Consider the following 15,601-nt stretch of genomic DNA (forward strand, 5'->3'; position numbering starts at 1 on the left):
AAATTGCTGATAAAAAAAAGCGAAAACAAGCGTGTTAGGAAATGTTAGCATAGAACTTGGGCTCATCGAAATATTTAAGCTCAAAAAAACAGGAACACCGACTGTATCTATCAGAAGGGCTGTGAGTTGTAGCATCCTAGAGTTATCAAAGAGGAGCTCTAGAAGGTTGGTCCAAAAATAAAATATTATTTCTCAAATAACTATTCTCAAGATCGTAGTTTAATATAGGGAAAACGATTATTTTACTTTTACTGGCTCAAGCAGCTCACGACTTCCGGTTCTAGACCAAGTATCCTCTGGGTAGCCAAATAACATCCGTGTGTCCGTCCCCAATGAAAAGAACCAAAAGCCTTGGAAGAGAAACTCCCCTTTTGATGACGGCCATAGCAAACGAATTAAGAATAACGATTTAAGGTCACGCACCTGGAAGGCCCTGTCCCTTAACTGGGAAGGTGCCGCTGCCCAGCTAGTTGATGTCTTCGTTAGAGTGATGCTGACATCCCCGCCGTCCTAGAAATGGGACGGGCGGGATAAGGACTGATTTTAAACAACTAACAGCAGCATACAAATCCTGACACCATTTAAAAGGGTAGAGATCTTTGAATGCTTGAGGTTTCATGCACAATGACATTCAGCACAATTCCTCGTTTTCTTATTTCTTCAAAAGTAAAATGGGGAACCCGCATTTAGTAGCAGTAATCCCGTCAGAATAAAAGTATTAAAAAGAAATAAGAACAAACCCGCAACGCCACCGCTTTTAAGCGCAATCAGGCATGTGCTAACATTTTAAGCAAACTGCGGAGGAAAAAGTTCATTTTGCAAACCTCGCATGGAACTTTCCATCATAAAACAAAATCCATTTATACACCACGTACGGCCAGCAACAGTCAGCACTCCGGCGTCTCTCACCGCCACGCCACGCCACGCCACTATTCCCTGCCAATTGCGCTGCGCACTTTTTATTGCAACTCTGGCTTTCACACGCGCCAGCAGCTCCTCGCACTTCGGCTACCTGCACCAACTCATGCAAACGTTGTATGCTGGCGTGTAACCATTTTCCTCGCTATTGCTTCCTTTCTTTCGACTTTTATTTGGCTTTTTTCTTGCGCACATGCAAGTATCGTGCAACATTGCGTTGCATGAGCGCCTTCGCAGCGCACACATACCGAACGTGCAATACCCATAAAAGGGTATCAAATCCGACATTTCCACGTTAGTTGTTATGTGGCGCTCGCTGGCTTCGTTCGCTCGATAACATACTCGCTTAAAGTTTTTCGCATGTGCACAACAACAACAGCAAAGACCGCGCCGAGTAGGTGTGCAACAAAAAGTCCAACTATTCGGCATGATCAAGCACAAAAACACATGGCTCTGCCACAAAAAAAGACAGCGCTGCGAAAAGGTGTGCGCTGCTAGTCGTAATTCAACGGTAATGTGGCGAGGGTTCCATTATGCACACCATAAAATGAAGAAAGCTGGAGCTGTAACCCAAGAGTCAGCAATGGACAGTAATCAAGTTCGTGAAACTTAGGCGCGCAAAACTAAATATAAATCCAACTGATTCTTTCGGCAATGAAATCTGAGTTTATAAACCCACAGCTGAACTGAGAGCTAGTCTTAGTTCAGTCAGCCTACCTTAGATCTGCAACGCTTTTACTACTTTTGAAATAGTGCATACGATCTTCTGTTGAGCTAACAGAGAAGGTCTTCAGAGTTCAGAAATTTCCAAATCAACCGTTTGGGGCATTGTTCTTTATCTGCTTTTACGCCCCATTTATGGAGCTGATGTTTCTATTATTATGACCACATTTGATTTTTGTTTATTCCTGAACACGTTTTCTATGAGCGATACGCCCCTCATTTCGACTGTTTTTGTTAAACGAAGCGTTCCACCCCTGCACTGACTGACAAATAATCAGCTCGCGCTAAGCGCTCTGGCAGCCCCGGGCGTGCGCTTCATTGTGTGTTTATTTTTTTTTTATGTTGAATTTAATTTTAGTTTTAATTTGATTTCTTTGTCAGCGTAATGTCTTTGTTGTTGTTTTTCTTTTCAACTAACAGCGTATAGCGCAATGACGGCGAATGAAATGGGAAATAAACAAAATGTTATGAAATCCAACTCCACCCAGCAGTTGAGCGACGTTTTATCATGAAATTGTTGTGATTGTTGTTGTTGGTTTGCACACTATGTTTTTCGTTGCACCTGTTGTTGGTTGTAAATGAACCACACCAACGTGTCAAGCGTTTTGTGGAGCAATTCTCATTTTATTTTTAGCTCTATTTTCTGGAACCCACTAATGAGTCACCGAGTTTAATAAAAGCACACCTGACTTCTGGAACTCATACAAGCATTCATAAATCACGTCGCTACGTTTTGGGGATACGGAAAATAGTGAGCTGACTGTTCCAAGATAGATAAGTGAACTCGATTCTCACAGGGTCATGCAATAACTATGGGTGGTGTGGGTATAGTATGTATCCATAAATAATAAAATCGACCGAGTGAGTCATAAATAACGATATTTACATATACAGGTGAATATCAGAAATGTGGCATTCAATGAACTCCAAAACTCGGACGGCATTCTCAGAGTTATGGAATCCAAAACAAAAGTATTCAGACAGCTCAATTGCACTCGAGTTCAACTTTTCTTTGCGACTCTTTTAACTAATTTAAGTTTGCAGAGCGATCTTAACAGACGATCTGTTCGTTCAATACACTTTTCCTATCTTCTCTTTTATGCAATTAATGAAAGGCGATAGTCAGCGAGTTCAGTTTCGTAAAAAGTATTTTTCAATGGGCCGCCAATCTGAATCGCAGTGGCACTGTCTATTCTAAAGCACAATGCTACGGACGTACGCAGATGAGATTAACATAGTAGGCATCAACAACAAACCCAACAGCACAACCTTTTTCAGCCTAGAAGAAGAAGCAAAAGAGATCCGTCTTATGATGAACGAGGGCAAGAAAAAGTACCTGGAGGGAGCCTTCCATTGATGGCTGCTTTAGAATTGAAAAAATTAAGGACTTTGTATATGTCGGAACCAGCATAAAGTTCACCAAGCTCTGAGATCAAGCTCAGAATAACAGATACTACTTTGGGATCGGTAGGCAGTTGAGAAATAGATCCCTCTCTCGAAGAACAAAAATTATGTTCCATAATATCTCATTATTCGGGTTTTTGGAAAGTTACGACCCGAGATTGGAAAACAATTGGAGCATTCCTAGCGAAATCTTTGGAGCCGTCCGCGTGAGCGATGAATATCGAAGAAGATGGAACGATGTCCGCATGAAAGATGATGCTCCAGTAAAAAGCTACTTCGACTCCAGACCCATGGGTGGACAACGGAAGCAACGACGCTCACGCATCCAATGGACAGCCGAAGTGCATAGCGATCTGTCTGCACTCGAAATGTACAACAAGCGTTAAAAGATTGGTGAGGTTTCGTGTACCTGATCTAGACCGACTCACGGTTATAGTGCCAAGAAAGAAAGAAGAATAAAAAAACGAACCGATTGTCGATTATTTTTACTAAAGTTTTGATTTGAAATTTGTAAGAATGTGAACTGTCTAAAATATCGACAGTTTAAGTTAATCGACACTTAGACTAAACACATAGTGAAACCAAGTTTAAGTCAGTTTTAAATAACAAGCAAAAGCGCAAAGAACAGGGTAAAGAAATCTACGTTTTGAGTTTCGATATTTTCATATATACATAGTATATATTACAGATTTTTGTTTGCAATTATACTCATTACTCTCAACCTCTATGTACACACCCTTATGATATGCATACTGGAGCTGTCAATATGAGTTTAGAGTTTGAAAAAATCTTGAATATATTAGAATCATACTCAGCATATTTAAAAGTAAGGGCTCAACTCTGACATATATATGCATATGTACATTCTAACACCTGCGTAAGTATGTGTTTGGATATGAATCCAATCATTGAAATGAATTCGAGTGCATTGCCGGCATTATTTGCTTAGAACTCAGCATGGAAATGGAGCTTCGCGGAGAGTAAATACACCAGAAACACACACAAATCAAAGCCACTCGAACATTTACCGCTACTTCACACACATGAAAATATGCTAAAAATCACAGAAAGTCAACAAACTGCAGTTGGCAGACCGTGTTGCTCGTATGTGTGTGGCTGTGTGCACTTGTGGCCAAGCGTCAAGTTATTCAGTACATTTCGAACATAAAAGAGAGAAAACTTAAATAAAAACTTTGCTAAATAATGATGTGTGTGTGTGGTTTAACGGGGCCTTTAGACAGCTGAAAATTTATAGAAAATTAAATTAAACGAAAATAAGCTGAGTAAAAAGTATTTTTGCAACAACAGAGAATTTTTTCCCCATTCGCTTTGTTTTTGCTCAATTACTTTCTAATTGCTCACGAAGTAGACAATTACTTTAGATTTTCACAAAATTTAGCTGCCAATTCAGCATGCATTCGAAGTAGACGAGGCAAAAACGTCATCAATTTCGGTACAGAGAAAAACAAATAACAACAACAACAGCACGACAAGTACCAGTCGTAGAATGGTACTGCATGAACGTCCGTCTAGAATGGCTAGCAGCGACAGCTAAATACTCATAAATTTCAAGAAATATAGTCAAGTAGTCAGGCAGGCAGTCAGTCAATCGGTCACACCTGCATTAAGCGCCACTCAAGCGCAAAGTTTTGACTTCCACGTGTGTGTGTGTGTGCGTCAAAATTTAATTGAAAGCTAATATAAGTACATGTATACAGGAAGGCAATTGATTTGCTTGCTGAAAAACAAGTACGGTAACCCATCAAGCGGTTAGTCTGAGAGACAGAACCGAACTAACTCGCTTGCTTCAAGTTTTTTAGAAGTAAAGTTGTTATCGTATTTCAGTGCTCTTTCTTCAAATATCCTACGAAATCTTAATAGACCTTTGATAGAACTTATATGACGCATAGTAACATAAAATCAACATACAACCAAAATGTAGCCCCGATATAACTTGATAACTCTCCTACTACCTCAAAATTGCTCGCGAAAGCTCTGGCAATGTGCGGGTATTGAATACATTCTTCCTTCGAATTCCCACCAGACCACTTTTCACATATTCTTTGGTATAATAAATGCATCCTATATAGTATTTTTTGTCAAGCGAAATTGCTTGCTTGGCAGTTACGAAGTAACAATAATCCGACCTCCCTCCCGAATGCATTGAAGGTAAAGTTTAATGATTAAATATAGAAAATTCTCACATGATATCTCGTGGGTGGGAGCTTTAAAAGCTCTGAATGTTTATTTGCAAATACTGCATTGTATTTAAAACAATTCAATGAAAGGTAAACAAATGCAAATGAGCCATAAGTGCTGCGCAAATAGAGCTTGATAAGAGCCCACTTAGAAAACTACGAATGTATGTTAATATGCCGGTAAGTAAAAGGTCCATCCCTTCAATGGAGGTGTAAGTGGAATTACAAATTAGTTCCAGCAAATAGCAAACAGTTTGACCATCAAAGATAAGAGGAAATATATGGTATTGGAAACTGGTTTCAATGCGTAAAATCTTGCAGAGCTCTCCTGATTTGGTTTTGACCTCACTTTTATGTCAAAGTTGTTTAGAACGAGGCTTGAGGTTTTAATGTCAATACTAAAAGTACCGACTCGGTAAAAAAAAAATGTCGACGACAGAAACTAGATCAACTCTCTCCGAGCTTTCAGGTTCAAGAAATCAGATTCCATTTTTATAAGATTAATTTGTCTGTTGGACCGAATAAAAGAGATATGTATGTGACCAGATGAAAAAGGACTAGGACATGTTAAACCAAAAACCTTACACTTAGTTTGATATATTGCCAAAAAAAAAAAGAAAAAGTATTATAAGCTTAGGGGACCACATTGAGCGTATCTTGAACTCGGAGCCGTTCATATTCAAATCTTACGCTTTTTGATTCATGATAAATAATTCTTCTTGTTATAGTACCACTACGCTCTACCAAGATGAGAGATGAGTAGACACCGTTCTCACGTCAACCGGATCTACATATGTCTACCGAAATGAATTTGATCCATCCCAACATTGTTAATTCAGTATTGCTCCAAATTATTTCAGCGATAGTTTTTGACTCTACAACAACAGCATACATGTTGACTGAAGAACCTTTACATACTTTGTGACTTCTCTACTTTTTTGAATCACCTTCTCTTCTTCTTTGGCCGTGGACCGAACTGCAACGTTAACACAAAACTTCGCCAGTTGCATCTATCCTTTGGGGGGTTACGCCAGTTATACATCCTAAGTGTACATAGGTCGTTATGCACCTGGTCCTTCCATTGGATGCTTTGACGTCCTTACTTCCTTGTCCATCCATAGCGCTCGAGGCGAAAGAGGTTTTACTTCGCTGGAGCATCATCTTTCTTGCAAACGACATAGCCTAAACAGCGCATTTATTGGTGTTTTATGCGCTTACCTACTTGTATATCAATTTCGCCGTGAAGCTCACACACTTCGTGCTTCCACCTTCTTCGATATTCATCGCTAACACGGTTGGTTCCAAGGATCTTTCGAAAACGAGTTATCTCAAATGCTCCGAGTTATCTTTCTTCGGCGTATTATTAACCTTATTTCGCCAAAAACGACGACGTGATGTTAAACAAGCTTGATTCCAGTCAAAATCTCTTCTTTGCTATAAGTTTGGTGCAAGTTTCTGAGCCGCATATTTATGTCGCTCCCCACACACACTTTATGACAAAGCCGACAACTTAAAGCTGTTGCCACAAAAAGTGGCATGTAAATTGCATTTAAAAGTGACAGAAAAGCCCAAGAAGAAACGCAAAAATAAGGGAAAGTAACAAAATTATGCTAAAGTGGCTACTAAAGTGCAAATGCAATGGTAACAAAATGCAGCAACAACAATTACTTAAATATGTCTAGCTGCACGCGAGTATGAATTGGTGGCAACGAATTTGTAAGTTTAAATCCAATTAGAAATTGAGATTTCTTGCACCCACTCAGTGAGCGACACGAGATATGCGCCGCAAGCGGCGCTGAGTCTGAGCTCAACTAAATTGAATGAGTGTCGGCATAACTGTTGCTTACACCGCGCGAGCGCATGAATGAGTTAGCACAAGCACAACAACACATGTGTGGCTGCAACGCCAACAAATCAACGCCGGTCGCGTGGGCTTTGCAAGCCCTAAGCTCTAGTCCTGTCTCTTATACACATCTAGATGTGTATAAGAGACAGTGCTTACACCGCGCGAGCGCATGAATGAGTTAGCACAAGCACAACAACACATGTGTGGCTGCAACGCCAACAAATCAACGCCGGTCGCGTGGGCTTTGCAAGCCCTAAGCTCTAGTCAGCTGACAAAACAAAACAAAAACCATGTAAAATGGGGAAAAAAAAGAAAACTTGATGAATTGTGCAACGTACTACATATCGACAACAACTACAACAAAATGTGGCCGTTTTATGACAACAATAAAAAGCGCAAAAATCGCTGGCACGTCAAATGGCAAATAAAAACCAATCTACACATGTGTACAAAAAGAGATACAACAACAAAAACTATTTACCCGCGTCCGTGTGACATAAGCGCTGACGTGCAACACGCTCTGCGCCTCACCGCGCTGGCCGTCGCGCCACGCTTAGGTGCTTGTGGGCCGCAGCGCCGGCTAGTTTTTGCGTTCTGTAGCCTGTATGTGTATGTGTGTTGCTCCAGTTGGTTAACGGCGTCGTGGGTGTCGCAGCAGTTCGACAAATCGCAGCAGAACGAGGGTGGCAAGTACCAATTCGCCCGAATTAACTGTTTTTGCGTTCTCAATTTTGTTATATTTTTATTTATATTTTATTTTTGCACGATGTATTCGAAACGTGCCACTTTAACTGCCACAAATGGTAGCAGCCACGACGACAGATGTATGTCAACGACGCACACACTTTCGCACTTGAGAACCAAATAGGACTTATGCGGCACTTGTGCGGCAATTTTTTGTATTATTCGCAAATTTTCCAAAACACTTGTGCTCGAGACTTACACTATTTCTCAAAATTTAGTATTTTTTTATTTTTCAGACATTATTTTCAGACAAAAGCACTTAAAAAAACAAATATTCGTTTAAAAAGTGTTTAAGAAAAACTCAAAATAAGCAAAAATTTCAGGTTATGTATGAAACTCAACATTGTTCTTGAAATTCTTCAGCCAAACTACGAATTTTAGTAATTCATTCAAGTCTAAATAAAATATTTATATACTTTCCGGTGTCTAAAGATATGCGAATGGTAACATTTCTCGAAAGAGTAGACTGCCAAAGTAATCTTTAGACAATTTATGCCCAAAACGAGTCATTAGACTAACAGTTAAAGCATTAGAGAATTGAAATTTCGTTGAAAATAGCAGCAAAGTTCTCTGAAACAATAGCTATCTTAAATTACGTGTCACGTTATTTGTCCGCGATAAACTCCTAATCTGCTCAACCGATTTTAGTAAAATTCAGCACCCTGTGTCCAGTTCCAACCAACTTAGAAGATAGGATTGTATAAGCAATTCATAAATAAAAGAAATACAGTGAAATCTCTATTAAAGGGATGCTCTGGTAACTGGACAAAAAGGCTAATAATCAGACATTGGCTGCTTTCTGCCTTAAATACATCATTTTTTCCAATGAAACTTATTTATGTAAACACATTCAAAATTAAACCGCAAGTACAATGCCTTGGATTCTTATGCCTGCAGAAACGTTCTCACTTTTATTCGTAAATGTTATATAATTTTCACTGTATTGAAAAGTTTCTTACATGAATAATATAATAGTATAAAATGCAACGCGTGGCCGGATCCACTACTATATAATAAATATAGAAGAAACAACTGTTAAAAATTTTCCGTTATAATTTTTACACTTTTTTAATCAAAATTTTCACTTATAACTTTTTCACCACTCACTACACTTCACAAATCAGTAGGCGATATTGAAATATTTGCAGAATTGACGTTGCCACCTGCTTGCTGACATATTAGTGACTTAGCATAGACATACAAAAGCGCTGCTGAGCTTAGCTTAGAAGTCGGCCGTGCGCACCACTTTTACGCGAACGCGCTGAAAAAACACGCACGAAAAGAAAAATAACAACAACAACAAAGTAAACGTGATACAAAACGTTATGCGCAGCGCAGACTGATTTATTGTAATTAATATATTGGAGAAAATATGGAGATTGCGATCAAGCGGTCATTAAACACACACACACATACACACACGTATACACAAAGCATATATGGCAAAACAGGTGTTTGTGGATGTGGCACTCATGTGTGGTTATGTAGCTGTCAGCATCCACTTGCCAGCAGCTCGCGAATGAACGTTGGACCGACCGACCGCCGAGCGCCAGCAGCGCGCTGAAAGCGACGCTTTTCTCGCTTCACCAATTTCAGCACAATTAATTTGCTTTTGATTAATACTAAAACGTTTTTACATCGATTTGAATAATTTTTAGCAGCAAAGCGACGCGAAACAAGCAACGGAAAACTAAAACAAATACACACACATTCAGTTGTGTGTAAGTGTGTCAGAAATGGTGGTAGCCAACAATCGATCAATTTGCCAAACGTTTTGGGCCAACACGCGCGCTCTCTCACCTCACTACGCGCTGCCAAGAGCGGGCTGGTAGCGCTTGCTTCTTCTTCTTCTACCTCCGCTGCTGCTGCTTACTTCTAACTTAACTTTTGCTGCAGCTGCCACTGTTTGCTTGCGTTTCCTTTATTTTTTATTTATCTTCTGCTCTTTACATATATATATATATATATTATTGTTGCAAAAAAATTCAAATCACCGACGACGTAAACTCCAAGCGACCGCGTTCCCGAGCCGTTCAACAGTTACTGAGCTGCTCTGGCCGTCAACTGATTCGCCGCTGAGCGGCGCTCGCATTTAACGGCCAGCCAGCATAAGTGCGCTCTTACTTCCAACAAAGCGACTCAACGCAGCCAGACGCGGCCAGCTCAACGGCCAACAACAGTCGCTGTAGTCTGTCAATCTGGCCGACGCTTTCGGCTTTTCCCGCACTCTTTCGCCAGCTTATGCTTTGCGCTTAATCTTTAGCGCGCTCCACGCCTCATCCGTACCAACGTCGTTGTGCTCGTTGTAGGGTACACACCGCCATACGTACCCAAAAGTACGGACATGATAAGTGATTGCCGTTTTTTGTTAATTTTGTGTACAAAATGAGTAGGCTGTAAATGCGCCTATCGCACAAGCACACGAACCCTCAACCAGCTAGACGCCCCACCAACCTGCCAAGTAGGTATTGCATCCGTCAAACGCTCGGCAATCAGTGAGGCATTGAAACGGTTTTTTGTTTCTCTCTTGCTTTTCATTCAACGCGGTTAATTATCATTTCGCTCTTGTGTCACATTCTGGCCAAATGTACGGTGTGCTTTTCACATCATTCTTCGTTCGTGCTTTATTGTTTTTCTATTTGCTCTCAGCTACGCTTTGTGCTCGACGAACGAGTTACGAAGTGGAGCGTTGTGCTGCCGTTTAACTCTGTTATAAGAGTCTGCTGATCGCAGCTCAGTTTTGCTGCTTTTATGTAGCTCTCATAAGCGCTCTGCGCTCTTTTACCAATTGTTAATGGATTGTACGCTGATGCGAGCACTCTAGAAGATCAAATTGACGCCTTCCATTTGTTACCAAATCCTATATTATAAAAATCGCTAATTGTATGCAAATCAGTTGTCATTAGTAACTCACGATGGAAAAGAAATTCACATCAAAAAGTCAAACTTGAAAGAAGCTTCTCTTTTCTGTTTTGAGCCAGCAATTTTAGCCACAAATGAAGTCTCTCAGCAAAGCCAGCAGATAATCTCTTTCGTACTGCTACTTTGAGAGGATTTGCTGCCGAAAAACACGCTGCTTATTTTTACAGTAGATCGCTGCGTTAGCTGACTTAAAAGCATGCGGAGCCAAGTCAACGCCCTGTTAGCTGATGTTAGATAATGTTGGTCGAGGTAATGGACTTGAGTTCAATTTTTTCATTGACGCTTTTAAGAATGGTAAACAAATATGTTGACGATTAAAAAAGTATTGGTAGTTGCAAAGTCTTATCGTTAATGAATTTTAATGAACCAAATATGCACCATATTGGTCGACCACTTTTTGCCATTTTTCCGCAAGAGACATTAATCCATCACTGTAAAAAAAACTGGGTTCTCAGCGAAAAAACTGCGACAAGCAATTTTCCAAGGCCTTACTTGAAGCCTCCTTTACTCCATTCAAGGGGTTTTGCATTTTCCGAAACAAATGATGGTCCGATGGTGCAAAGTCAGGGCTATATGATAGATGCATCAAAACTTCCCAGCCAAGCTCTCCCAGTTTTTGTCGAGTCATCAAAAATGTGTGTGGTCTAGTGTTGTCCTGATAGATGACGAAGCCCTTTCTGTTGATCAGTTCTGGCCGTTTTGATGCGCTTGCTTGTTTCAATCTCATCAGTTGTTGACAGTAAAATGTAGCATCAACCGTTCAACCAGACTGGAACAGCTCATGGTGGATTGTTCCTTTTCAATTCCACCAAACCCTCAGCATAACCTTTAGATGCGTCAATCCTGGCTTTGCAATCATTTGTTGAGCTTCAGCTTCCAACTCGGTTTGTATTTTCCCGGTTAGAACGTCTAATATCTAGCAGACTTCTTTTGAATTTCATTCCTACAGGCCCTTCATTCGCACGATAATTCACTCATTACCCACACAACAGCGGTCATACCATTATCATACAAATAAACGGCACTTATCAGCAAAGTAGACTAAAACTTCATCTCATCAAAAAAATGTTGACACAATTAAGTAGCTCCATCTACCCAGAAAATGATGGCGGTATAAGTACGTTTTCGAAAACTCGGTGCCATTTAATGCAGAGGGGTAGGTAGGTAGGTAGAGTGGCTGTCCGATGACGCGCCTATTGTAAAACCACTGGAACTAAAATCATCTCACTCTATTCTTTCTTCGGCCGAAGGGATTCTGAACCACCCCGTGCTCCTGAAGAAGTTCACCAGTCCAAAAATACTTATCTGAAGCTTTAGTGATTTTAAAGACACTTGGCTATCAATTTATCTAAATATATTCCTTGTGCTCACACAATCTTTGTCAGAACTATAAGGCTTTCTTTAGTTGCGGTGAAGTCTGCTTGGAAGACACTGTAGTGCTTCGATAGACGTAAGACGATTTTGAGAAAAATAAGTCAAGGAATCTTAGAGCCGCGCTCCTTAAATGTCTCCAGTTTTGGGGACTGAGCAAATACAACCGTGTATATTGTACTGAAAATGAGAACAGCATAAAAAGAGGAAGAAGACACACTTTCCACCGCAAAATTGAAGCTCGGTGTATTTTCACTTCAGCCTTGAATAAACAATGTCTAGAAAATGCAAACACGCCACAAAACAGAAAGCGTTCCCTTGCCGACGTTCAAAACTATATACTCCCCCGCAAAACTCGTCTACATAATAAAGTAACTCAAGCGTTGAGAATTCATATTCACATGCCCCGTGCCGACGTTTTGTCCCACAGGTGTACATATGTATAAATGAATTGCAAAATCTACTGCACTAATGCCCCGCGCCCAGTGACTGTGCGGTCAGTTTAAGTCATTGAGCAAGCAAAAAGGCTAGCAGCACAACGGGGCAACCGAGCGGCAGCACAGCAACGAACAAGCGGAAACGGAAGTGTACAAAAAACGGTGATCTCGGCAAGCCGCGGCCGGTGAGGCCTTATTGGCGTACAACAAGCACGTGAATTGCGGCGCGGGAAGCATAAATATTAAACGCGCATTTGCGAAACTTGCCTAAGCCGCTAAGGTCGCCACACACACGCACAAACAACTAGTTATTGAAAGTTATGTGAGCGCAGCGTTGCTAAAGGCTGACTAAAGCGCGCTGTGCGAATAGCGCTTTTGCCATGGATTATGCAGGCTTCCATTTGCCGTTCTTGTGGTTGCGCCAGTGCGCTCGGAGACAGCGGCAGCGCCGCGCGTATGATTGCCAATTGATGGCGTCGCTAATTGCTGGCATTTTGTCTTTGCACACGCGTTTACAGCCAGGTGAATCGCGCTCTGTGTTTGTATTTAGCTGTGCGCGTGCAGTTCGTAGGCTCCACACGGCGTATGAGTGCTTAATGAAACGGATAGGCGTAGCAGGAAGAAGTGCGCGCAGGGAAATCGAAGAAGTATGCGATTCAAAGCCCGTGTAGACCGAGGAACACAAACTCAAGTGGATGCAGTTGCTTGCCGCATAAAAGACCGCGTTTGATTGCTGATTGTGGTCATTAGTGAATGTGGCACGGCGGATTTGATGAATTGAGGCAGGCCTGACTGATTTTACGGTAAATTAGAGCTCTAGTGCGTATAGGAAACAAGTGAACGTTCTAACTTTGTGGTGGGAGAGAGCTCCGAGAAGCTGATGATGATAAATGCTTAAAGAGTTTTAGCAAAGATTGACATCTCTCGCAATAGCATTGCGCCAAGCTTACGGAAAATTTTAGGAAATCAATAACTGTGGACTTTACTAGTTGCAGTCAGTATATGAGCTGTAAGCTCTTAGATCATCTGGGAGTTTAAAGAACAACTGCATATTCCTAGTTTTCTGCTACACGAATCATCACCAACAGCTATAGAAGTTATTAAATCTAATAATTTGGGTTTTTGGAGCATAAAATTGAGGAACTTTTTGCTTCCTAAGGCTGCCCTTTCAAGGCAGAAAGATAAGATAGAGAATTTGTAGACCTTAGATCTTAAATCTATAAAAATATATTGAAATGTCAATTGGCCCACAAAAACCAATTCTTACATTTTTACAGCTAGCACTTACCCAATCTGGTATCATTCTTCTTACGCACACGCAGGCAGATGGTGCAGGATTTTATGCACTGAAAGGAGAGAGAGAAAATGTGAAATAAGAAACTCGTTCTACAATATTGGCAAATTAATATTATCCTCTCGGGTTTACTTACCTCATAGATGTGGCGTATAATTTCCGCATATGAGATATTCTCCAAGGTCAGACCGTTGACCTCGAGTATCTCATCGCCCACTTCCAGATTATCGCGATCAGGCGGTGAGCCGTACAACTTGATTTTGCCTTCAACATTTTTCACTAATATAATAACGTAGCCCGATAACTCCACAACCTGTTGCTGCACAGAGAAAAAGAGAAAACAGAGAAAGATATTGATGCAAAGTTCGCTATTTACTTAAATTAAATATTAATTTTTGTTATGTAATTAATTATAGATGTAAATGCATCAGCAACACACACACAATTATATACAAATAGACACATTAGCATTTGCTTGCAAATTCAGTGGAACGCTTGGCGTATACGTAACCAAATCAATGTCTTGCAGAGACAGCGACGAAGTTACGCCCCACGTGGCGCACGAAACGCATAAATATATGGATACATGTGTGTGTGCGTGCGTGTACAAGGGCTGTAGCAGCCTTTTAGGCGTACGCAATTAAACCATGAACTACTTAATGGTCATGCGGGAGTGTGTGGGTGTGTGGGTCTACAACTAACCAACTATGTGTTCACGTGTGTGTGTGTCTGTCTAATAACACATAACTTAACCGAAAATTAATCTTATTTACATTGCATAACCACAATTAGACGCCCAAGTGCCGACACGCACGCACACACACAGAGTTGCAAGCATGTACTCCCAGCTGGAACTCTGGAAGGAAGGAAGTAAGGAAGTAAGGGTCGGCTCTGGCTGTCAACACACACGAATTTATGGTAAAAGTCAACAGCCACGTTAATTACAACAAATTACTGTCATATCCTCTGTCATTATCCTATTTGCTTTCACCACTTCGAAAAACCTTAACTAGAAATACCAAGAAAATGTAGGCAAATGCCAACAACAACAAAAGCAAACTATTGCGAGGCAGAAAAACATGTGAAAACTGGAAATAAAAACATAAAATTGCAATTGGTCCACACCGGCGGCGGCCGAGCACCCTTGAGGCTGTCGTTTGTTGCCTCACCACTACAAGCAAACATATCAGTATGTGTGTGTGCGTTATAATGTTTGCTGCTAACAGCGCAGTTGCTGGCATTAAAAAGCAACACTAATTGCCCACATGGAAGAACCAGGCAATAGCAGCAACAACAATAACAACTGCAATCGCAGCACCAGTGATAGCAGCAGCGCCATGGAATACAGTTGGGCAATTAGCAATACCTGACTGCGTTTAAGCGCCACAACTACCCAGGCGCTGGCGGACTGTATGCTGGACACTGGGCCGGAGCGCTGTGGTAATAAATGATGGCACCTGCTCGGCCGCAATAGTGAAATCAACGGCAAGAGAATTCGTAGGGCGCCAGCTAATCCAACGACAACAAAAACAACTACACAAAGTGGAACTGTAAATGAAAGTGGCGAAGATGTGGAAAACGTAAATGACTAATAAAGACAGTGAAGAGCTTGCGGCACATAGCTGCTCATAAACTGTGACGGCAAGCTTTGACATGTGGCAGCTGTAGGCCCTCTCTGCTAAGCATAAATAAAGAACAACTTGCGCAAAGTTTATAAGAACCACATTTTGGGCTTTCTTTTTAT

At 41.0% G+C, this 15,601-nt stretch overlaps 1 protein-coding gene across 3 annotated transcripts in view; it reads right to left on the minus strand.

Annotated features, from left to right (window-relative positions):
• The window catches only part of LOC108978394 (MAGUK p55 subfamily member 5), a 135,235-nt gene that overhangs the window by 109,460 nt on the left and 10,174 nt on the right, over positions 1-15,601 (minus strand). For all 3 annotated transcript variants that reach the window (XM_018948642.1, XM_018948643.1, XM_018948644.1), the window contains exons 2-3: positions 13,994-14,176; positions 13,852-13,909 (exon numbers count right to left, since the gene is read on the minus strand). In XM_018948642.1, coding sequence (XP_018804187.1) covers positions 13,852-13,909; positions 13,994-14,176 — 241 coding nt within the window. The remainder of the gene's footprint in view (positions 1-13,851; positions 13,910-13,993; positions 14,177-15,601) is intronic.

Source organism: Bactrocera latifrons, unplaced genomic scaffold, assembly GCF_001853355.1.
Source record: "Bactrocera latifrons isolate USDA-ARS-PBARC rearing strain unplaced genomic scaffold, ASM185335v1 scaffold_121, whole genome shotgun sequence".
Taxonomy (NCBI): Eukaryota; Metazoa; Arthropoda; class Insecta; order Diptera; family Tephritidae; genus Bactrocera; species Bactrocera latifrons.